At 42.6% G+C, this 25,177-nt stretch overlaps 1 protein-coding gene across 1 annotated transcript in view; it reads right to left on the bottom strand.

The window, feature by feature from the left end:
• crtac1b (cartilage acidic protein 1b) overlaps window positions 1-16,737 on the bottom strand; it is a 62,421-nt gene extending 45,684 nt beyond the window's left edge. Inside the window, exons 1-4 of the mRNA XM_029698806.1 lie at window positions 16,628-16,737; window positions 7,452-7,642; window positions 1,535-1,731; window positions 899-1,035 (exon numbers count right to left, since the gene is read on the bottom strand). Coding sequence (XP_029554666.1) covers window positions 899-1,035; window positions 1,535-1,731; window positions 7,452-7,639 — 522 coding nt within the window. The 5' untranslated portion in view covers window positions 7,640-7,642; window positions 16,628-16,737. The remainder of the gene's footprint in view (window positions 1-898; window positions 1,036-1,534; window positions 1,732-7,451; window positions 7,643-16,627) is intronic.
• Window positions 16,738-25,177: the final 8,440 nt, after the last annotated feature.

Raw genomic sequence — 25,177 nt, 5'->3', positions numbered from 1 at the left:
ATCTCATGAAATTAACACACACACACACAATACACACACTCAAGGAGACCACAAACTCAAGGAGACTAAGAGTTTGGACCATTCTAAAGGTATTGTCATATTAAAAGGAGATCTCTTTCCAATGGGCTTGGCTCCTCTCCCATGCCCAGTCAGATGAGACTGCAGTCAGAAAATCGATTCTAATACCGTCCGTACTGTACCTCACTGGGTAACAGCTTTATCCCTCAACCTGGGGTGGGGTAGAGAGGACTGCAGTCATGATTACAGAAATATGCTGTTCTGACCATCTCCATTTGGCCCATACACTGGACATCCATTGCCACATTACTTTACTGTGCGTGTGTGTGTGTGTGTGTGTGTGCAAGTGCATGCATGCATTTTTGTTTAAATGTGTGTGTTTGTCTGTGTCTTTGTATGTATGCATGTCCGTGTGTATAAATGTGTGTAGACATAATTTCTCCCCTTGTATGTCTGTCTGTAGAATGAATGAGCCCATTGTTTTGTAATTACAGCGGTGCACTGAGAAAAAGAGGAGAAGGAACACCACATATCTCTTCTAATGAACTGTCATAACACACACTGAGGAGGGCGGGACACACAGCAAGCATGAATTATGACTACGCACCTACCGTCACACACACACACACACACACACACAAACATAAAACCCACATCATAATATGGGCTGGGAGAAGAGACACTAAACAGAAAGCCTGAGTTATTGTTGATATGCTCAAATGAGATAAGAGGTTAGTAATGGGGTGTAAAGGACAGAAACTGACATAGAAAGACAGATCTGTTTAGAGAGAGCTGTGTATAGTGAGTTCTGCAGTGTGAGTGTGTTTCTCAGTCTGTCTGTGTGTGTGTGTGTGTGTGTGTGTGTGTGTAGCTCCTGTACCTTTCGGTCTACGCAGGCTACAGATCGTCCAGCCAAGCGGTTGGCTACATCACGGTGTTCGTTAATGTCGTCGTTTAACAGATCTTCAAACCGGCCATTACGGAACTTAAAGAGCTTATCAGAGTAGGTGGCACGACCTTCAGGAGAGGAGGAGGAGAGGAGAGGAGAGGAGAGGAGAGAAGAGGAGAGGAGAGAAGAGGAGAGGAGAAAGAGAGGAGAGGAAAGAAGAGGGGAGGGGATGGGAGAAGAAAAGAGAAAAGAACAGAGAATATTTTAGATTTAAATGAAGATAAAACATCTAGAATCCTATACAACCATTTTGGGGGTAAATAAAGTAAAGAGAAAATGATAAAGCTGTGATATTGTAGTTTTGGCAGTCAGTCCTATAAACTCTCAGAAGATTAATAGCGACACAAAGTCCTTATCTGTTACCTGATGAAGTCTGTGATTAGAAATGTTTATCTCTGCTATATTGATCCTCCCTTCTGTGTTTGTGTCTGCAGAGAGATGAGAGGACGTGATCCGTGTGTATGTGTGTGTGTACTCGTGTGTGCGTATTAGTGCATGTGTGGGTGTATGTATGTATGCTTAAACATGACCATACATCTGTGTGTGTGTGTGTGTATGTGTGTCTACCTGAGAAGGCGTTGTTGGTATTGAGCACATAGATCTCCTCTCTTCCGTCTCCATCAATGTCGCAGGCTGTCACTCCGATGGCATTGCCTTGGCGATCTCTCAGAGCATAGAAAGGGGAACTACGGTTGTCGACAGCAATGTTGACCAGTCTCTTCCTCTGCTTGTCATACTTCAGAACCAGGTTGGGACCATTGTACCTATAAGAGGCCAACAACAGCGTTAAAGGCTGCACATCATGTAAAACCTTTGAGCTAGGCAATAGCAACAGAGTTACAGGGCACAGAGTTCCAGTGTTTACTTTAATATTTGCATAAATAATCGTTACCTTTTCATGGACATTATTCTAACTGAGGTTTTGAGAGATCCCACTTGAAGATTTGTGAGGTATTGTTAGGGCAAATAGTACCTGTTTTAAGAAGAGTTAAATGTCACCCATAGGGCTGCACCTAAAATCATCAATCAATCATGGGGGAACAACAGGGAGTAATTGCCTTCTTGTATTTAATCGCCTCAAGATCGTGTTAACCCTCTGAGCTAAAGTTGAGGTATTACCAAACACCAGTTTATGTCTCATACCTTCAGGTATTTAGAATAATGTAAAAATGTTCAAGCCCCATCTAAGGTTCATGAGAGTTCCCTTAGAAAAGTCAGCTTCTAAAACCGTGTGTAGTTACTACAGTAGTTATAGGCTGGATGTTATAGCCTGTAGATGTTATAGGCTGGACGTTATAGGCTGGATGTTAAAGGTCGTAGATGTTAAAGGCTGGATGTTATATGCCGCAGACGTTAAAGGCTGGATGTTATAGGCCGTCAATGTTATTTCTTAAAAGTCTATGCCGTTTGAGTGGGGGGGTGGGTTTTGAGCTGACATATGGAATTGTTTTAGGAATGTCACACCATGGATCATTTAACTATTTGATTTTGAATTTTAGGACCCATTTAGGTATCCCCCAGAAATATTCAAGCAATTATTTATAATATTACGTTTTTGGAAATATAAGAAAGCTTTGGAAATATTTGTAGTTTTTTTTCTCACATTTAACCCCTTATTTTTATAGGCCCATGACACCATCGTGTTCGTGAAAGTCTCCCCTGGGGTCATATTAGTTTGTAGCCCAAACGGTTCTGACACTACAGACAAAAGTTGGCAAATTAGCGTTACTGATTTCAGACGAGTCCCGTGAGGCTTGTGGGGGTCGTTGAGCAAAACAGAAAACAGCATCATGTTTGTGAGAGTCTCTCCTTTCTATAGAATGGTATTAGTTTGTGGGCCAAACCGTTCAGATGCTACAGGTGTTTTTGTGAGAAGACGGATTTTCCGGATGTCTGTTGGTCTGAAACAGTGCTGTAGCTCTGACACTTTCCATCGCAGATGCAGCAGTGAAACATAAGCAGATGTGGAGAATTGAGACACAGCCCATTCAAAAACACGGATACCTCTAGCTTGAACTGATTGATTTTTTATGTTACCTAGATTCAATCAATCAAATGTATTTATAAAGCCCTTTTTACATCAGATGTCACAAAGTGCTATACACACACCGATACACATAGGCTGGATGTTATAGGCCGTAGATGTTAAAGGCTGTTTGTTATAGGCCATAGATGGAGCAGAGAGTTGATGGGAGGTCAAACAGAGTAAACCTGTCATTTATGGACACTTATCTGACGATCAGTGCTATACATCATCCTTGGGACGTCCCAACCCTAAAACCTAGACCTTAAATTTAACCCCTCCCCTTAAATATAACCATGACCCTTACTTTAACCATTTTAAAATGTCAACCTCATTTGGGTCGGGACGTCCCGAGGATCCCGGATAGCACATACCCTTATCTGACCTTATGAATTCACTGAAAACTTGTCTCATACTTTGACTACAGATGTGTTCTATGGAACATAGACACATTAAACTGTGTCTCATCTCGGCAACCCAGAACCAAATATCGCGTGAGATTTGGTTCTGGGGAGAGAGGTTGAGACTGAACTATGTCAAAATATGTGTCTATGGAATAATACTGCTGCTCAAAGATATACATGTATACAGTAGGCTATGCCCCAGTATTTTATGTCTGAGGGACAGGTTTACTTCCAAAGCGCCAGGTTTTTTCAGCGAGGTTAAAACACCAAAAAATAAAAGCTAAAACATTATTTAATCTGTGTCCTCAATGTTCCCTTTAGAAAATATTTGCACCTGGTTCAAATCTGGCCATTTGTCATGAATAAAGGAGAAGAAAAGGAGATCTTCAGACAATGTGAAGGTTACTAGCCTGCTCTGATGAAAGGTTTGATGCCAAAACATCTTGTTTTTAAGAATAAAGGGCCTCTTCTTATTGAACTTCCAATCACTTAACTTCAACTAGATGCCACACTTCACTAAACTATATCATAGTCATGGGATGACAGTGCTTAATTTCACCATCCCTGTCTCTGCCTCTACCTCCACTCTCCTGTATACTGCAGTCTCGCCAAACCTCTATCAGTGTAGCGCCATCCAGCATCATCCATTCTCATGAGCACCACTTGTCGAAGCCTCAGGACACCCTTATACACTTTCATCCTGTAAAGCACTTTCTTTTTCATCCTTGTTCAGCCCTTCTCGCTCTTCCATTAGCTCAGAAAATGACAGATCTCTTCCCCCCTTTTCTTGTACATTTAGTTACGCGAGTGACAGAACACTTCCTACCCTCAATCTTGTCCTCTTGGTCAGAAATGACAGATCCCTTTCCCCCTTTTCATCTACGTTTCGTTCAGTGAAGTAAAGATACCTTAACATAAGAGCAAGAGCTAAGGACCTATTTAAACTTTAGTTAAGCAAACGATAGATCACTTTCCATTTTTCCCACCTTGTTGGGGTTATTGGAGAGATCACTATCTTGTCTTGGAATCGCTGTAATTGTCTCTTAGGTCCATAAATGGAAGAAAGCGTTTTACTGCTATAAACTCCCTGATTCTCCTGTTACTGTGAGAACGAATCAATTTTCCTCTTGAAACAGAATGGGATTTCACATTGTATAACAGAGAAGACATTTTGTTATGTAATTATCTGTAATAGACATAATTTGTGATAGTACCACCTTGTATTTCACTTACTGTTGAAGCATGTCATGGTGGATTTTCTTGAGGCAGGAGTGAATTTAAACAGAATAGAGGTTGTTTTAGGTTTGTTTCTGTAATGTTACATAAAGGTTGATGTCATTTTGGCCACCCTGTGCATTTTCTATAAAACATGCCCTTGTGGATTTTCTTGAAGCAGGAATAAATGTAACAAGGTCAAACATAATTGAGAGTATATTGAATAGGCTGTTTTATAACAGTTTTGACCAGACTCATATACAGTGCCTTCGGAAAGTATTCAGACCCCTTGACTTTTTCCACTTTTTGTTACAGCCATATTCTAAAATGGATTAAATAAAAACAAATCCTCAGCAATCTACACACAATACCCCATAAAGACAAAGCGAAAACAGGTTCTTAGAAAATGTTGCAAATGGATAAAAAAAGAATATTCCTTATTTACATATGTATCCAGACTCAAAATTGAGCTCAGGTGCATCCTGTTTCCAGTGATTATCCTTGAGATAATTCTACAACTTGATTAGAGTCGACCTGTGGTAAATTCAATTGATTGGACATGACTTGGAAAGGCACATACCTGTCTATATAAGAACCCACAGTTGACAGTGCATGTCAGAGCAAAAACCAAGCCATGAGGTCAAAGGAATTGTCCGTAGAGCTCCGAGACAGGATTGTGTCGAGGCACATATCTAGGGAACGGTACCAAAACATTTCTGCAGCATTGAAGGTCTCCACGAACACAGTGGCCTCCATCATTCTTAAATGGAAGAAGTTTGAAACCACCATGACTCTTCCTAGAGCTGGCCACCCGGCCAAACTGAGCAATCGGAGGTGAAGGGCCTTAATCAGGGAGGTGACCAAGAAGCCAATAGTCACTCTGACAGAGCTCTAGAGTTCCTCTGTGGAGATGGGAGAACCTTCCAGAAGGACAACCATCTCTGCAGCGCTCTACCAATTAGGCCTTTATGGTAGAGTGGCCAAACGGAAGCCACTCCTCAGTAAAAGGCATATGACAGCCTGCTTGGAGTTTGTCAAAAGGCACCCAAAGACTCTCAGACCTCAAGAAACAAGATTCTCTGGTATGATGAAACCAAGATTGAACTAAGGGAACTCTCATGACGTCTGGAGGAGACCTGATACCATCCCTACGGTGAAGCATGGAGGTGGCAGCATCATGTTGTGGGGATGTTTTTCAATGGCAGGGACTGGGAGACTAGCCAGGATCGAGGCAAAGATGAACGAAGCAAAGTACAGATACATCCTTGATGAAAACCTGCTCCAGAGTGCTCAGGACCTCAGACTGGGGGTGAAGGTTCACCTTCCAACAGGACAACAACCCTAAGCACACAGCCAAGACAATGCAAGGGTGACTTCGGGACAAGTATCTGAATGTCCTTGAGTGGCCCAGTCAGAGCCCCGACTTGAACCGGATCAAACATCTTTGGAGAGACCTGAATATAGCTGTGCAGCAACGCTCCCCATCCAACCTGACAGAGCTTGAGAGGTTCTGCAGAGAAGAATGGGAGAAACTCCCCAAATACAGGTGTGCCAAGCTTGTAGTGTCATACCCAAGAAGCCTCAAGGCTGTAATCGCTGCCAAAGGTGCTTTAACGAAGTACTGAGTAAAGGGTCTGAATACTTACGTAAATGTGATATTTCAGTTTTTTATTTTTATAAATGAGCAAAAATGTGTGCCACTTTCTCAATAATTGACGCTTCCACTTGTGCGGTTTATTTATTTCTAATAGTTTTCAAAACCAATGACAATGTCCAGTGAAAGCATATATGCAATTTGTTTACACAACAACAGTATAGACTTGGAAACACAAACCTCTACGGGATTGGTGTCCCTATACCGGGAATGTTGAGCTAAAGTGCGCTAATGTGATTAGCATGACGTTGTAAGTAACAGCAAACTTTCCTGGACATAGACATGTCTTAAATGGTCAGAAATCTTACATTTGTGTTAATCTAACTGCACTGTCCAATTTACAGTAGCTATAACAGTGAAAAAATGCCATGCTATTGCTTGAGGAGAGTGTACAACAACAAAAAAACTTTTACCACGGCAACTGGTTTGCTACATTCACCTATGAAGGTAAATAATGTACTTACATTCAGTAATCTTGCTCTGATTTGTCATCCTGAGGGTCCCAGAGATAAAATGTAGCATAGTTTTGTTTGATAAAATCCATTTTTATATTCAAATGTAGGAACTGGGTTCTACAGTTTGAACCCCTGCTGTCTCTGGCTCCACTCTCACCCCACCTGGCCATCTACATGTGTGAAAGTTAGTGTACAAGCTAATGATACATCATGTATGACATTCCTGGGAGTGTGTAAAGTTAAATATTGTATTACCATATCATTTTTGTATGTTCTCTATATGTACTTGAAAATGTATCAATTGACCAATTCAGCACATTTGGGCAGACTTGATACAAAATACTATGCAGTATTGCAATGCTCCACTGGATTCATCTGAAACTTGGCACACACGCTGATGCCATCTAGTGGCCAAAATCTAAATTGTGCCTAAACTGCAATATTATATTATGGCCTTTCTCTTGCATTTCAAAAATTATGGGACAAACATGTTTTTGGAAGATGCATGTTTTTTTGTTTGTATTATCTTTTACTAGATCTAATGTGTTATATTCTACTGACTGGTTTTGACAGGTCCTTCTAAGTTCTTTTGACTGGTTCTGAGACCTTCTAACTTACTCACCTGGCTATGAACATCTCCAGATCATCCACTGCTTCCTATGTCTAACATATTCTGGATCTGACACATTCTGACTAGTTCTGATTAGTTCTAATGACCATGTCACTCACTCACCCGGCTACAAACATCTCAAGGTCTCCATCGTTGTCTACGTCGGTGACAGCCACTCCGTAGTTGAGCTGAGTGGGATTGTTGTCATAGTCCGGAGGAAGCATGGTCTCTGTGACCGCTGAGAACATGGGCTCTGACCGTTGGGCCGCAGAGAGGACAGGGAGGAATATACACACCCAGAGGGACATCATCACCTGTAGACAGATTCACAACCTTAGGGTTGCAAAATTGTAGTATCTTTCCCAAAATTCCAAAGTTTTCTGGAAATCCTGGTTGGAAAATTCTACATTTTCTGCATATTCCCTTCCGATTCTAGAAAACTTGATATTTTGGTCAAGTTAGCAGAATTTTGCTACCCTCCACACCCTCAGAACAGCTAAATTCACCGACACAGCTGATCTCTTTGCAACCATTATTATTGGTCACCTCATAACCGCTCCCTAAAAGCTGATGTCGATGACACCTTAGTCCTGCTTGCTACCAAAGTCATTGAATATACAGTACCAGTCAAAAGTTTGGACACACCTACTCATTCAAGGGTTTTCCTTTATTTTTACTATTTTCTACATTGTAGAATAATAGTGAAGACATCAAAACTATGAAATAACACAACCACCTTCATGAGGAAATCACCTGGAATGCATTTCAATTAACAGGTGTGCCTTTTCCAACAGTCTGAGCAATTGCTGGCTGCTTTTCCTTCACTCTGTGGTCCAAACTCATCCCAAACCATCTCAATTGGGTTGAGGTCGGGTGATTATGGAGGACAGGTAATCTGATGCAACACACCATCACTCTCCTTCTTGGTCAAATAGCTCTTACACAGCCTGGAGGTGTGTTTTGGGTCATTGTCCTGTTGAAAAACGGGATGGCGTATTGCTGCAGAATGCTGTGGTAGCCATGTTGATTAAGTGTGCCTTGAATTCTAAATAAATCACAGACAGTGTCACCAGCAAAGCACCCCCACACTATCACACCTCCTCCTCCATGCTTCACGGTGAGAACCACACATGTGGAGATCCTCCGTTCACCTACTCCGCGTCTCACTAAAAAGCTCAAATTTGGATTCATCAGACCAAAGGACAGATTTCCACTGGTCTAATGTCCATTGCTCGTGTTTCTTGGCCCAAGCAAGTCTCTTCTTATTATTGGTGTCCTTTAGTAGTGGTTTCTTTGCAGCAATTCGACCATGAAGGCCTGATTCAGGCACTCTCCTCTGAACAGTGGATGTTGAGATGTGTCTGTTACTTGAACTCTGTGAAGCAATTTCTGAGGCTGGTAACTCTAATGAACTTATCCTCTGCAACAGAGGTAACTCTGCGTCTTTTTCCTGTGGCGGTCTTCATGAGAGCCAATTTCATCATAGCACTTCATGGTTTTTGTGACTGCACTTGAAGAAACTTTAAAAATTCTTGAAATTTTCCGAATTGACTGACCTTCATGTCTTAAAGTAATGCTGGACTGTCATTTCTCTTTGCTTATTTGAGCTGTTCTTGCCATAATATGGACTTGGTCTTTTATCAAATATGACCCTACCTTGCCACAACAAAACTGATTGGCTCAAACGCATTAAGAAGGAAATACATTTTTAAAATGTACTTTTAACATGGCACACCTGTTAATTTAAATGCATTCCAGGTGACTACCTCATGAAGCTGGTTGAGAGAATGCCAAGAGTGTGCAAAGCTGTCATCAAGGCAAAGGGTGACTACTTTGAAGAATCTAAAATCAAAAATATATTTTAAATTGTTTAGGTGTTATTTCATAGTTTTGATGTCTTCACTATTATTCTACAATGTAGAAAATAGTCAAAATAAAGAAAAACCCTTGAATGAGTAGGTGTGTCCAAACTTTTGACTGGTACTGTATATTCGCCCTCTGGTGGATATTATCATCGGAACAACTTAGTCCTACATTTTGACCAGACTATTTAACAATCATTCCGTACAACTGAAATAATCTCTACTGTGGCAATTTTTGTATGAATGGAAAACTTATGTTGGTGTACCCTACTCTTACTATTTGATCAGTTTCCAATCCATGTAGTCCATTAAATACCACTGTCTTTAAAATAAAATTGTCTGGTATGGCCATTTCTTATCAAGATCTGGAGTAAAATATTCCTGGACTGTCCATATTTGAAATGTGGAACTAAATTTCGTGATTCATTTTTTTATTTTTTTATCAAAATAACATTTAGGCTAATAAAGTTATTTCAAATGGCATATATTATACAGTATTATTTTGCCATTTAAGATGAAACTTTTGAATGAAATATAGGCCTCCTTCTTCTATATTCTTATACTGAAATGTATTTTACAGCCTTATGGTTTTTGATGCTCCTGATGCTCGATATTTAATTGTGGGTGGGAGTAGAGAACCTAGAAGCAGCTGTCTGGTATCATAATCACCTGACACAGATCTGCTAGTTTATTATTGTGGGCTGTAATGCGTAGCACAACACTACATTATGCCCGTTGGTTGCAAGGCTCTCGTCATGTCTTCATAAAAAATAATTCTGACCACTAAAAAGACGATAACAAAACAGTCTTCTACAACCAGTATACAACCTGATCATGACGTCATAATGAGGAAATGGCAACCAGTTTTGACCACTGGGGAAGGTCATTCCCACTGTAAATGTCAAGCGCACACATACACATACACACACTGAACCTGATGGCCTTATAAAAGCTGACAACTTGATTTACCAACTGACTGTATAAACACAATAAGCCATCATCACAGTCCCTCAGTTCTAATGTAATACAACAGAACCATTCTCATCTCAGCCCCCTAGTGCTGTGGATTCACTCACTGCTTAGTGCTTACACACACCGTTCTGCTTTGCCTCTGTCTGGGTGATATATGGCTCTTTAACATCCTCCTCAACAATTCAATTTGAGATAAAACGGCATCATTGTCTCAGTAATCAGGGTAGGGTAATAGCAAGCTGTGTGTGTGTGTGTGTGTGTGTGTGTGTGTGTGTGTGTGTGTGTGTGTGTGTGTGTGTGTGTGTGTGTGTGTGTGTGTGTGTATGCACGTCTATGTGTACATCCGTGTGTCAGAGGAGGCTGGAGGGAGGGGCTATAAGTGGACAGGCTCATTGTAATGGCTGGAATGAAATGAATGGAACGGAGTCAAACATGAGCTTTCCATATGTTTGATACAGTTCCATTCATTCCATTCCAGCCATACAATGAACCCATCCTCCTATAGCTCCTCCCACCAGCTTCCTTGGCCGTGTGTGTGTGTGTGTGTGTGTGTGTGTGTGTGTGTGTGTGTGTGTGTGTGTGTGTGTGTGTGTGTGTGTGTGTGTAGCACAGTGATAAGAGGGTAGCGTTCAGCAAAGACAGTCTTGCGTTCATCGCCTCTGGGTTAATGAATGGTAGAGAAGGGAAGAGATGTGGCCGTTTCTACCCATTAGAAGTGAGCATAATGACTGATGAGTCTGAGAAATACAGGCCGTTTTACAGGCCTGCTAATGCTCTGTAATAGATAAGAGGGCAGGACTTACATTATAAAAGGGGAGGACAGGAAGGGATAGATGAGTAATGGAACTTTGACTGAATAACTATAACTTCACAAAATATGAAGGAAAATGTGTTATGTTTTATAGGTGTAATGTTGACCAGTGGTTGGTGAGAAAGTTTAAGGGTATAACACTTAAATAGAAACAAACTAACAAAATACATGTATTGATCAATTAATAATTACCCGATGCTGCACACTCCTACCCTACTACAAAGATTAAAGATGTGTCACGTTGTATAATGATAGGAGGCAGGGAACCAGGTGTGCGTAATGAGACAAGACAGTCCGGGGTTGGTGGTAAGGAAACCAATTCAGTGACGCCTAGAAGGCTGGTGACGTAGACCTCCAGAGCTGGTGAACGGAATGAGCAGCAGTACCGGGGGGATCCGTGGCAAGATAGCACCGACAGAGAGGGCTGTCTCGCTTCTAGTCCTTAAGAAACTTTGCAGTATTTTGTTTTTTTATATTACTTCTTACATTGTTAGCCCAGAAAATCTTAAGTGTTTTTACATACAGCCGGGAAGAATTATTGGATATCAGAGCGACGTCTACTTACCAGCACAATGACCAGGAATACGACTTTCCCACCCAGCGCATTTAACTGATTCCAGAGGCCTAACCAAAACAACGCCGCCAGAGAAGAGGGAGCGGCAGAGGCACGCACACCACCCACCGCTTCCAAGTATATTAATGTCCAATCCCTAGATAACAAGGTCGATGAAATCAGGGCAAGGGTTGCTTTCCAGAGAGACATCAGGGATTGTACCATACTCTGGTTCACAGAAACATGGCTTTCTCGAGATATGCTGTCTGAGTCGGTACAGCCACCTGGATTCTCAGTGCGTTGCGCCGACAGGAATAAACATCTCTCCAGGAAGAAGAAGGGCTAGGGTGTATGTTTCATGATTAACACCTCATGGTGTAATTGTAACAACATACTGGAACTCAAGTCCTTTTGTTCACCTGACCTAAAATTCCTCACAATCAAATGCCAACCGTATTATCTCCAAAGAGAATTCTCATCGATTATTGTCACAGCCGTGTATATCCCCCCTCAAGCCGATACCACGACGGCCCTCAAGGAACCTCCTTTCGGCAAATCTGACCACAACTCCATTTTGCTCCTCCCTTCCTATAGGCAGAAACTCAAACAGGAAGTACCGGTGCAAAGGACTATTCAATGCTGGTCTGACCAATCGGAATTCACGCTTCAAGATTGTTTTGATCACGCGGACTGGGATATGTTCCGGGTAGCCTCAGAGTGGCACGACTTCTACCGAAGTCGGCTCTTCTCCTTGTTTGGGCGGCGTTCGGCGATCGACGTCACCTGCTTTCTAGCCATCGCCGCTCCATTTTTCATATTTCCATTTGTTTTGTCTTGTTGGTTTTCATTCCCTAATCACACTGCATGTCACACTGCATATATTTAGTCCTCTGTTCCCCTCCATGTCTTTGTGTGAAATAGTTTTATGTTATGTGGGTATTTGTCACGCCCCAGACTTTTGTTCATGTTCCGTGTTCTGGGAACGTTTATGTACTTATGTGCTTTCGTTTTGGACCGGAATAAAAAGTGCGCTTGTTACTACACTCTGCTCTCCTGCACCTGACTTCGCCTCCCATACACACCCGTAACACAGAGAATAATATCAACATATACGTTGATTCGGTGAGTGAGTTTATAAGGAAGTGTATAGGGGATGTTGTACCCACTGTGACTATTAAAACCTACCCTAACCAGAAACCGTGGATAGATGGCGGCATTTGGGCAAAACTGAAAGTGTGAACCACCACATTTAACCATGGAAAGGTGACTGGGAATATGGCCGAATACAAACAGTGTAGTTATTCCCTCCGCAAGGCTGAGCAGACAAAATAAAACACCTTCTTTGCCCACTTTGAGGATAATACAGTTCCACCGACGCGGCCCACTACCAAGGACAGTGGGCTCTCCTTCTCCGTGGCCGATTTGAGCAAGACATTTAAACGTGTTAACCCTCGCAAGGATCCCTAGCCGCGTCCACAGAGCATGCGCAGACCCGCTGGCTGGTGTGTTTACAGACATATTCAATCTCTCCCTCTCCCTGTCTGCTGTTCCCACATGCTTCAAGATGGTCACCATTGTTCCTGTACCCAAGAATGCAAAGGTGACTGAACTAAATGACAGTCGCCCCATAGCACTCTCTTCTGCCATCATTAAGTGTTTTGAGAGACTAGTCAAGGATCATATCACCTTCACCTTAACTGTCACCCTAGACCCACTTCAATTTGCTTACCGCCCAAATAGGTCAACAGATGATGCAATCGCCATCACACCGCGCACTGTCCTATCCCATCTGGACAAGAGGAATACCTCTGTAAGAATGATATTAATTGACTATAGCTCAGCATTCAACACCATAGTACCCTCCAAGCTCATCATTAAGCTTGAGGCCCTAGGTCTCAACCCCGCCCTGTGAAATTGGGTCCTGGACTTCCTGACGGGCCACCCCCAGGTGGTGAATAGTAGGAAACAACATCTCCACTTCGCTGAACCTCAAAACTGGGGCCCCACAAGGGTGTGTGCTCAGCCCCCTCCTGTACTCCCTGTTCACCCATGACTGCGTGACCATGCACGTCTCCAACTCATTCATCAAGATTGCAGACACAACAGTAGCAGGCTTGATTACCAACAATGACGAGACAGCCAACAGGGAGGAGGTGAGAGACAAACTGAAATGGACAAACTGAAATGGTCCACCCGCACAGACAGTGTGGTGAAGAAGGCGCAACAGCGCCTCTTCAACCTCAGGAGGCTGAATAAATTTGGCTTGTCACCTAAAACCCTCACAAACTTTTACAGATGTATCACTGTCTGCATCACCGCCTGGTATGGCAACTGCACCTCCCACAACCGCAGGGCTCTCCAGAGGGTGGTGAGGTCTGCACAACGCATCACCGGGGACAAACTACCTGCCCTCCAGGACACCAACAGCACACAATGTCACAGGAAGGCCAAAAAGATAATCAAGGACAACAACCACCCAAGCCACTGCGCTACCATCCAGTAGGCGAGGTCAGTACAGGTGCATCAAAGCTGGGACCGAGAGACTGAAAAACAGCTTCTATCTCAAGGCCATCAGACTGTTAAACAGCCATCACTAGCACAGAGAGGCTGCTGCCTACATACAGACTTGAAATCATTGGCTACTTTAATAAATGGAACAGTAGTCACTTTAATAACGCCACTTTAATAATGTTTGCATATCTTGCATTACTCATCTCATATGTATATACTGTATTCTATACTATCTATTGCATCTTAGCCTATGTCGCTCTGTCATTGCTCATCCATATATTTTTTTATTTATACATTCTTATTCCATTCCTTTACTTAGATTTGTGTGTATTAAGTATTTGTTGTGGAAATGTTAGATATTACCTGTTAGACATTGCTGCACTGTCGGAACTAGAAGCACAAGCACTTCGCTACACTCGCAATAACATCTGCTAACCGTGTGTTTGTGACCAATAAAATTTGATTTGATTTATTATTAGATCCTTGTTAAGCTAGCTTGGTGCCAAACCAAGACAGAGATCTTACACAAGCTCTACTGCTGCAATGAGACAGCAACTGCATCTCAATGGTCTAACATGGCATCCTCTCTTCCCCTCCTTTCTTAATTTGCATTTATCCAAGAGTTGGAAGTGTGTTAATCTCAATAGTCAAAATCTTTCTCCTCATTTCTCCTTCCTCTGCACTGATCGGACAACAAAATGTCTACCAGGTATTTTTGCTTTCACCAGTCCAGCTCTTTCACAACAGGAGAGGAGCAGAGAGGACAGGACGGGACCCTGCTAGTACATTAGGCTTCTACGGTACTACTGTACCTTGAGGACAGATCTGCGTCTCCTACCTGTTTCTCAACTACCTCCCACTGCAGTAAAACACATTACACTCTCTGGGACGTCCCTTATCACATTACCCTCCACACCCCTCCCTACAAGAGTTTTTGAAGTTCTGAAGTACGTAGCTATAACTCATATGAAATATGTTTGTCATATATGATATATCATAGTTGTATTTGAGCTGTGAGTAACCTCAGTTACTGATATGCCAACTAAATCAAAACCCACTCTCACACAACCAACAACTCGGACATCAGTGAACAATACAGAAATATAGTCCAAAACCTGCTTTCTTTATGGAAAATAACCAAATTCTTTCCTTCAATGGGCTGTAATACAATAGAATATCACTCTCAATTACGAAATAAGATGATTTGACAGATTGGAATACTGTCGTTTGAAATGGTGAGATGTTTTGGACTTTATTTATGGGGCCATAAAGAGGCCATTACAGTACAGTATGCAAACATCAGCAAGTGTTCACGCCATACTCAAATCTTGATAAGACTGCGACAAAGAGCCCCATGCAGCACCAGCATCTTCACTTACACAATACGCTGTATGGAGGCTCCTCTCTGTGAAGGACACCATCACTGCACCCCTCAAACACACACACTTACGGGTTACGCACGCACGCACACACACACACACACACACGTGCATGAACACACACGCACACACACTGTTCCAGACACACTGAGTTGAGCTCAGTCATAATCATTCTGACCAATCAACAGTTTAGAGGAATGCTACTTCATCAGGAGATTTTCCGTAAAAGTGAAAAGCAGCAAGAGCCCTCATCACACACACAAACACCCACCATCTTCAAATCAGAGCCAAGGCACTTGTACAATCATACTAATGGCCAATTACAACATTTACTGCTCTCAAATAGGTCCAACTTGACACTCAGCACAAACTACGAATGTATTTAAACATTTCACTACAATTCAATCACATCTGATTGAAAAATAATTAATCTGCTCTGAAAAATAATTAATAACTGATTAGCTCGAAAAAAGAAAAAAAAATTATAATAATGAGTCACTCTTTATTTGGATAGTCCATTGTAGATGCTCTACAGATGGCCATACCATCTGTTAATATGCAACTGTTTGCTAATGTTAGGGTTAGGTTTAGAATGAGGGTTAGGGTAAAGGTTAAGGTTAGGGCTAGGATAAGGGTAAGGGTTAACTTTAGGGTTAGGATAGGTGTTATAAGATGTTATTTTTCATCAACCATTAATTCATGAATGAATTAATGTAATTATTACAATAAATACATTCATTCTAGCCTAGATACAAATGACTTAGCCTGCACAGACATTACTTTCAAATCCATAATAGATTATATGGCAAATAGCTTTGGAACAACTATTATCCTATATCAAATATATATAACACAGAAATTAAAAGTTTTGCAGCGACTATTCAGCATCACTGAACATTACAGCATATTGTATATAGGCTACCTAATCTCGCAAACCTTTGACTTGGGTATCAACTTTATACTGTAGTCTAGTAGCCTACCTACCTACCTATCTACCTAACACAAACATAATGTACATGCTTAGAATAGAACCCATATCAACACATCATTGGCCATGCGCTCGTATTATAGAATATAACAGAATATCACTGTGTTGAATGATGACGAGCTAAACTTTCCACAGACGCGCTCAGAGCACCCTATCTGCGCGCCGTCCAGTTAAGTACAGTAGCCTACCGCCGCAGAACTATCAAAAGACCCAGGGTACTCACTCGCAATCACATGGACACCCCGACGCAACTATTCCTCCAGCGCCAGAAAGAGAAAGAGGGGACGAGTCAGCGAATTCTGTAGAGACTAGCCACTTCACGTGTCTCTTGGGTACCAGACTTCTTCATCCATTTACACTAGTTAGAAAAGAAAAGCTTTATGAAATCACTTGTGTCAGATTTAAACCAATCCGCAGACATGTGCGTGAAGTTTTAGGAGGCAGCCAATGGATAGTGCGGAAAGGGAGACGTGAGCGAGTGGAGTGTATATTTTCTCAGGTGCTCATTAAAATATTAGATGAGTTGCAGCGGGGACCGGGGACTGGGAGATGCGATGGTTGTTCGGCTAAGAGGATGTTTCAATGCCTTTACATTTAATCCTCATCATGATTCATACGTGCGTACAGAATCTGTGAGACTTTTCTACTCTTTACATCTTATATACCCAAATATAGGCTATAGGTTAACCGTTTTCACCAATCAAAGCATGTTGTCTGCCCCTCATATGTAATGGCAATAATCCAAACAGAAAAAAACACATCCATGTGAAAATGAATCCACTCAAATATAGGCTTCAAAACTTTTTGCAGCTCAGGTGCGATTGGTCTGTCTAGTTTTCAGCTATTTAAATTATGGTAACATTTTATGATATGTTACCTGTAGTAGCAATCCCACCTCGGGGTCATTTTTATAGATAAGAGAATCTCTCTGCTCTCAACTTGCAAGGAACATATCACAGACTGTGGGTAGAATAATAGAAACACAACATTTGCACAAGGCATAGGCTTGTACTTCAGAATGGCAGTACCCTCCAGTGAACTAAGTAATGTTACATCAAACAGTGTTATAACACTGAGCGATCCTGCTCTCTCTGCAGTCACAATTTATCTACAGAGAGCTAAGTGAGGAGATTGGAATTGAGTTGGTGCTGCTTAGACACTGATCAGACTAACACGCATACACACGCACACGTGTGTGTGTGTGCCTTTGCAGGTTTATTGCTGCTGGTCTGCAGTTGTATAATTCCCTGGTCATGCTCTGATGACCTAGCCTCCCTGAGACCCCCAGCGAAATGAGATGTGTGGTGTGTGTCTCTCTCTGTGTGTGTGTGTGTGTGTGTGTCTATGTCTGTGTCTGTGTTCGCTCATGCATTTGTGTGTGTTTTATTGTGTGTGTGTGTGTGCGTGTGCGTGTGTGTGTGTGTGTGTGTGTGTGTGTGTGTGTGTGTGTGTGTGTGTGTGTGTGTGTGTGTGTGTTCGCGCCCGTGTGTTTGTATGCACTCCCCACTGAAATGAGACGTTCACTTCTTCAAGGACATCTCCCACCATAATTTAAAGCCAGTGAGGTTGGGATGCTTAAAACACACAAACTACTGAGGTCATAAACTTAGTAAACCTATATACACTATATACTGTATACGAAAGTATATGGACACCCATTCAAATGAGTGGATTTGGCTATTTCAGCCACACCCATTGCTGACTGGTGTATAAAATCGGGCACACAGCCATGCAATCTCCATAGACAAACATTGGCAGTAGAATGGCCTTACTGAACAGCTCAGTGACTTTCAACGTGACACCGTCATAGGATGGGACCTTTCCAACAAGTCAGTTTGTCAAATGTCTACCCTGCTAAAGCTGCCCCGATCAACTGTTAGTGCTGTTATTGTGAAGTGGAAACGTCTAGGAGCATCAACGGGTCAGCCGCGAAGCGGTAGGCCACACAAGCTCACAGAACGAGACCGCCGAGTGCTGAAGCGTAAATATCGTCTATCCTCAGTTGCAACACTCACTACCTAGTTCCAAACTGCCTCTGGAAGCAATGTCAGCACAAGAACTGTTCGTCGGGAGCTTCATGAAATGGGTTTCCATGGCTGAGCAGCCGCACACAAGTGTAAGATCACCATGTGCAATGCCAACCATTGGCTGGAGTGGTGTAAAGCTCACCAGAGTCGGACTGCCAGATGGTGATGCGTGGTTCATCACTCCGGAGAACATGTTTCCACTGCTCCAACTCTGTGTTCTCCGGAGTGATGCACCACGCTTCACCATCTGGCAGTCCGACTTTGGAGCAGTGGAAACGTGTTCTCCGGAGTGATGCACCACGCTTCACCATCTGGCAGTCCGACTCTGGAGCAGTGGAAACGTGTTCTCCGGAGTGATGCACCACGCTTCACCATCTGGCAGACCGACTCTGGAGCAGTGGAAACGTGTTCTCCGGAGTGATTCACCACGCTTCACCATCTGGCAGTCCGACGGACAAATCTGGGTGTGGCGGATGCCAGGAGAACCCTACCTGCCCCAATGCATAGTGCCAACTGTAAAGTTCGGTGGAGGAGGAATAATGGTATGGGTATGGTATGTTTTTCATGGTTCAGGCCCTTTAGTTCCAGTGAAGGGAAATCAACACTACAGCATACAATTACATTCTAGACAATTATCTGCTTCCAACTTTGTGGCAACAGTTTGGCGAAGGCCCTTTCCTGTTTCAGCATGACAATGCCCCCATGCACAAAGCGAGGTCCATGGTTTGTCGAGATTGGTGTGGAAGAACTTCACTGGCCTGCATAGAGCCCTGACCCCAACCCCATCGAACACCTTGAGGATGAATTGGAACACCGACTGTGAGCCAGGCCTAATCGCCCAACATCAGTGCCCCACCTCACTGATGCTCTATTGGCTGAATGGAAGCAAGCCCCTGCAGCAATGTTCCAATATCTAGTGGAAAGCTTTCCCAGAAGAGTGGAGGATGTTATAGCAGCAAATGGGGGACCAACTCCATATTAATTCCCATGATTTTGGAATGAGATGTTCGACGAGCAGGTATCCACATACTTTTGGTCATGTAATGTACCTCTGTAATATACTGTTATACACTGTGTGTGTGTCTGTGTATGTGTGTGTGTGTACTGTTATTGTCTTTAACATACCGTGTAAATCCCTATGTCTTGTCAATTAACCATCAAATAAAGAAAATGATTTGGAACATAAATCATTTTTAGAGAATTTTGATCTTTACACACTATTCTTACAGATATTTAAAAGTAATTTAATGTATCATTTGAAAACAGGAAATTCCTGTAAAATTATGTAAGCAAAATATATAACATCTCCAGATGGAAGTTCATTCATATTGTTTTTATCTGCACAGCAAAGTTCAAAATACCGTGTAGGGTAGAAGTACAAGCCGACATTAAAGAATGTAAGAAAAATGTATTGGAACTTACCTGCAGTTCAGGTTTACTCTGTGTGCTATTCCCATGTGGCTGGTTACAATGTTATTTATGTGGGACACTGGGATACAGTGCTTTCAGAAGGTACTCATACACGTTGACTTATTCCACATTTTGACAAATGGGGGGCGGCAGTGACCAGCAATCTTCAAGTCTTTCCACAGATGTTCAATGGGATTCAAGTCTGGGCTTTGGCTGGGCCATTCAAGGACTTTCACATTCTTGTTCTGAAGCCATTCCAGTGTTGCTTTAGGTGTATGCTTGGGGTCATTGTCCTGTTGGAACGTAAATCGTCACCCCCCCAGTCTAGGATTGTTTGTACTTTGAAGCAGGTTCTCATCAAGGATTTGCCTGCATTTGGCTCCATTCATTGTTCCTTCTATCCTTACCAGTCACCCAATCCCTGCTGCTGAAAAGCATCCCCATAGCATGATGCTGCCACCACCATGCTTCACAATAGGGATGGTGTTAGATTGGTGATGAGCTGTGCCTGGATTTCTCCAGACATAGCACTTTGCATTCAAGCCAAAGAGTTAAATTTGTCTCATCAAACCACAAAATATTTTGCCTTATGATCTCAAAGTCTTTCACATGCCTTTTTGCAAACACCAGGAGTGCTGTCAAATGCCTTTTTCTCTTGAGTGGCTTCTCTCTGGCCACTCACCCATAAATCCCAGATTGGTGAAGTGCTGTAGAGACTGTTGTCGTTCTGTCAGGTTCTCCCACCTCAGCCAAGGAACTCTGTAGTTCTGTCAGAGTGGTCATTGGGTTCATGGTCACATCCCTGACCAAGGTCCTTCTTGCCCAGATGGTCAGTTTGGTCTGGCGGCCAGCTCTAGGCAGAGTCTGGAAAGTTCCATATTTTTCCCATGTCCTAATGATGGAGACCACTGTGCTCTTGGAAACGTTCAACACTCTAGAAAAAGTTTTTACCCTTCCCTAGATATGACTCATCACAATTCTATCTCAGCGATCTACGGACAGTTCCTTGGACTTCATGGTATAGTTTCTGCTCTGACATGCACTGTCAACTGTGGGACTTATATAGACAGGTGTGGTTCTTTCTAAATCATGACAAAACAATTGAATTTGCCACAGGTGGACTTCATTCATGTTGTAGTGACATCTCAAGGATGATCAAAGGAAATTAGATACACCTGAGCTCAATTTGGAGTGTCATAGCAAAGGGGTGTGAATACTTATGTAAATATATATTTATGTATTTCATTTTAAATATATTTGGAAAAAAAATCTAACAACATGTTTTCCCTTTGTCATTATAGGGTATTGTGTGTGTATATGTGTGATAATTGTTGTTGTTGTTATTATTATTATTTTTAATTCAGGCTGTAGCATAACAAAAGTGGAATAAGTCAAGGGGTATGAATACTTTCTGAAGGTAGCTATGGTTGAGTGATTGAGGCATCCTTCAGTTAGAGAGTGACTTTTCCTCAGGGAGACATAGTGACAAACGTCAGACTGGAAAAACCCTGGAAACAATGTATTACGCACACACCATTCTGAATCTATCGCTCGATGATAGTAGGACTTCCTGACTCTGTCGCAGAATCAGGGTCCTGCGTGAGTTGAGTCATGGGAAACGTGTGTGTGTGTGTCTTAAATTCCACTTCCCCTCCATCAATTCCCGATCATCCCCTTACTCAGCTAATAAAGCCCTGCATCTATCACCCACACTCATAGACACCGTTCTTAGACCTAGCATGCCCCTTCCCCTGTGGGAATTATCCTGATCTTAAAATAGCAGAAGTCCTTTTTCAGGAGTTTTGCTACGGTGAGAAGAAATGTCCCTCTCATAGTGTTAGGCTGTTTAGTGCTACAGCATTTTGATTAATCTCTTCTGAGCTCCGTTATCAACGACTGTATGACTGCAAACACAAACACACACACACACACACACACACACACACACACACACACACACACACACACACACACACACACACACACACACACACACACACACACACACACACACACACACACAACCCCCATCTAGACACACACACTGTGCTCATGCTGTGATGAATCTCCTCTGTGCAGGGCGGTGAAAGGGAGAACACTTCTCATATCATTAAGCTTTAGTAATGGTCCCCATGCAGTGAACCCTCTGGCACGGTGACTCTCACTCTGCTGGCTAACTAGCCTGCTATGGGCCGGGGAGGGATGGAGAGTGCAAACACTAGATGGCCAGGTCGGAAGGGACATAAATGGCCATACAATTGACTAATAACTGCACACTCTATTTACTGGAAGCACAGTGCAGTTCACCAGGCTGAATTCTAATACGTTCTTGCCCTGCAAACTGCTCTGGATGAGTGCATACATTAATATATAGTCCCACGCTGTTGCACCACAAGACAACTAAATTGTCACCCTGTGTGTATGTATTTTTAGATCAGTATGTGCATACAGTACCGGTCAAAAGTTTGGAAACACCTACTCATTCAAGAGTTTTTCATTATTTTTACTATTTTCTACATTGAAATAACACATATGGAATCTACTAGAAAGTAAAAAAGTGTTAAACAAGTCTAAATATATTTTATATTAGCGATTCTTCAATGTAGCCACCATTTTCCTTGATGACAGCTTTGCACACTCTTGGCATTCTCTCAAACAGCTTCATGAGGTAGTCACCTGGAATGCATTTCAATTGACAGGTGTGCCTTGTTAAAAGTTCATTTGTGGAATTTATTTCCTTCTTAACACGTTTGAGCCAATCAGTTGTGTTGTGACAAGGTAAGGGTGGTATACAGAAGATAGCCCTATTTGGTAAAAGACCAAGTCCATGTTATGGCAAGAACAGCTCAAACAAGCAAAGAGAAACGACAGTCCATCATTACTTTACGACATGAAGGCCAGTCAATTCTGAAAATTTCAAGAATGTTGATAGTTTCTTCAAGTGCAGTCACAAAAACCATGAAGTGCTATGATGAAACTGGCTCTCATGAGGACCGCCACAGGAAAGGAAGACCCAGTTACCTCTGCTGCAGAGGATAAGTTCATTAGAGTTACCATTCTCAGAAATTGCAACCCAAATATATGCTTTACAGAGTGTAAGTAACAGACACATCTCAACATCAACTGTTCAGAGGGGACTGCTTGAATCAGGCCTTCATGGTCGAATTGCTGCAAAGAAACCATTACTTAAGGACACCAATAATAAGAAAATACTTGCTTGGGCCAAGAAACAAGAGCAATGGACATTAGACCAGTGGAAATCTGTCCAAATTTGAGATTTATGGTTCCAACTGCTGTGTCTTTGTGAGACGCAGAGTAGGTGAACGGATGATCTCCGCATGAGTGGTTCCCACCGTGAAGCATGGAGGAAGAGGTGTTATGGTGTGGGGGTGCTTTGCTGGTGACACTGTCAGGGATTTATTTAGAATTCAAGGCACACTTAACCGTCATGGCTACCACAGCATTGTGCAGCGATACACCAACCCATCTGGTTTGCGCTTAGTGGGACTATAATTTGTTTTTCAACAGGACAATGACCCAACACACCTCCAGGCTGTGTAAGGGCTATTTGACCGAGAAGGAGAGCGATGCAGTGCTGCATCAGATGACCTGGCCTCCACAATCCCCCAACCTCAACCCAATTGATATAGTTTGGGATGAGTTGGACCACAGAGTGAAGGAAAAGCAGCCAACAAGTGCTCAGCATATGTGGAAAGTCCTTATGTGGGACTGTTGGAAAAGCATTCCAGGTGAAGCTGGTTGAGAGAATGCCAAGAGTTTGCAAAGCTGTCATCAAGGCAAACGGTGGCTACTTTGAAGAATCTGAAATATAAAATATATTTTTATATGTTTAACACTTTTTTGGTTACTACATGATTCCATATGTGTTAGAAAATAGTACAAATAAATTAAAACCGTTGAAGGAGTAGGTGTGTCCAAACTTTTGACTGGTACTGTACGTGAGTGTGTGAGCGTGTGTGTTTGTGTGGAATGCATGTGTGCATGTGCGTGTGTGTGTGCTTTCATGCTCGCGCGTTTGTGAACCAGAGTTCCTGAGCCCTGGGCTGAGTGCTGAGATCATGCTTCATACACATGGGCTGCCTCCCAAATAGCACCATGCGTATTCCCTTTATAGTTTACTTTTGTGCAGGACCCATAAGGACCCATAAGGCTACATACTGTAGGGTATTAGGCTGCCGTTTGGGACAGAGACATGCTGCTTGCTTGGTGTGTAGGTTTAGCCACCGACAGGGAGCTCAGTAGATCACCTTTCTCTGACAGCTCTCTTAAATGTCCTTGGCAGCCCCCCCCCCCCCCCTCCCCCATCCCTCCATTCACCTCTTCCCTCCCTCCATCCATCCGGCCCAGCCTGGATGCTGCCATATTTCTCTCTTTCTCTCTCCCACTCTTTCTGCACTCTCTCTTCACCCCTTTATACCTCTCTCTCTCTCTCTCTCTCTCTCTCTCTCTCTCTCTCTCTCTCTCTCTCTCTCTCTCTCTCTCTTTATCCTTGAAATTCCTCCTGTGCAATGCCTATATTCTTATCAGTAAAGTAATACAACAATTTGGAATACTGTAGGTGTAGATGCACCTTCCTAATATTGAGTTGCACCCCCTTTTGCCCTCAGAGCAGCCTCAATTTGTAGGGGCATGGACTCTACAAGGTGTCGAAAGCATTCCACAGGGATGTTGGCCCATGTTGACGTCAGTGCTTCCCACAGTTGTGTCAAGTTGGCTGGATGTCCTTTGGGTGGTGGACCATTCTTGATACACATGGGAAACTGTTGAGCGTGAAAAACACAACAGCGCTGGAGTTGTACCGGTACCCCCTGTATATAGCCCAGCTATTGTTATTTACTGCTGCTCTTTAATTATTTGTTATTCTTATCTCATACTTTTTTTCTGTATTTTCTTAAAACTGCATTGTTGGTTAAGGGCTTGTAAGTAAGCATTTCACTGTAAGGTCTACAACTGTTTTATTCCGCGCATGTGACAAATAAAATTTGATTTGATTTGAAACGTTCTTGGCACACTCAAACCGGTGCGATGTCACATTATCCCAGGCCTGGGCAATGGCCGGCCAAGGGGACGTATGCGGCCCGCGACCTGATTCAATACTGCCCGCGGAATCATGCTCAGATCACATAAAGAATTTGCGATAGTAAAGTTCTGAAAAACGTGTCTGTTATTCAAATTAAAAGCCCAATGAATTCTCGCCTTTGTGTAATGATTTAACTCCCACTACTTGTGGGACATTTATTTTGAAGGCACGTATAAATAACAACTGCACAAGGACAGACAGTGACTGACAAGATGACACACACGTCACAGTTACA

Source organism: Salmo trutta, chromosome 18 (genome assembly GCF_901001165.1).
Source record: "Salmo trutta chromosome 18, fSalTru1.1, whole genome shotgun sequence".
NCBI classification, from domain to species: Eukaryota; Metazoa; Chordata; class Actinopteri; order Salmoniformes; family Salmonidae; genus Salmo; species Salmo trutta.
This window is presented reverse-complemented; position numbering and strand designations above follow the sequence as displayed.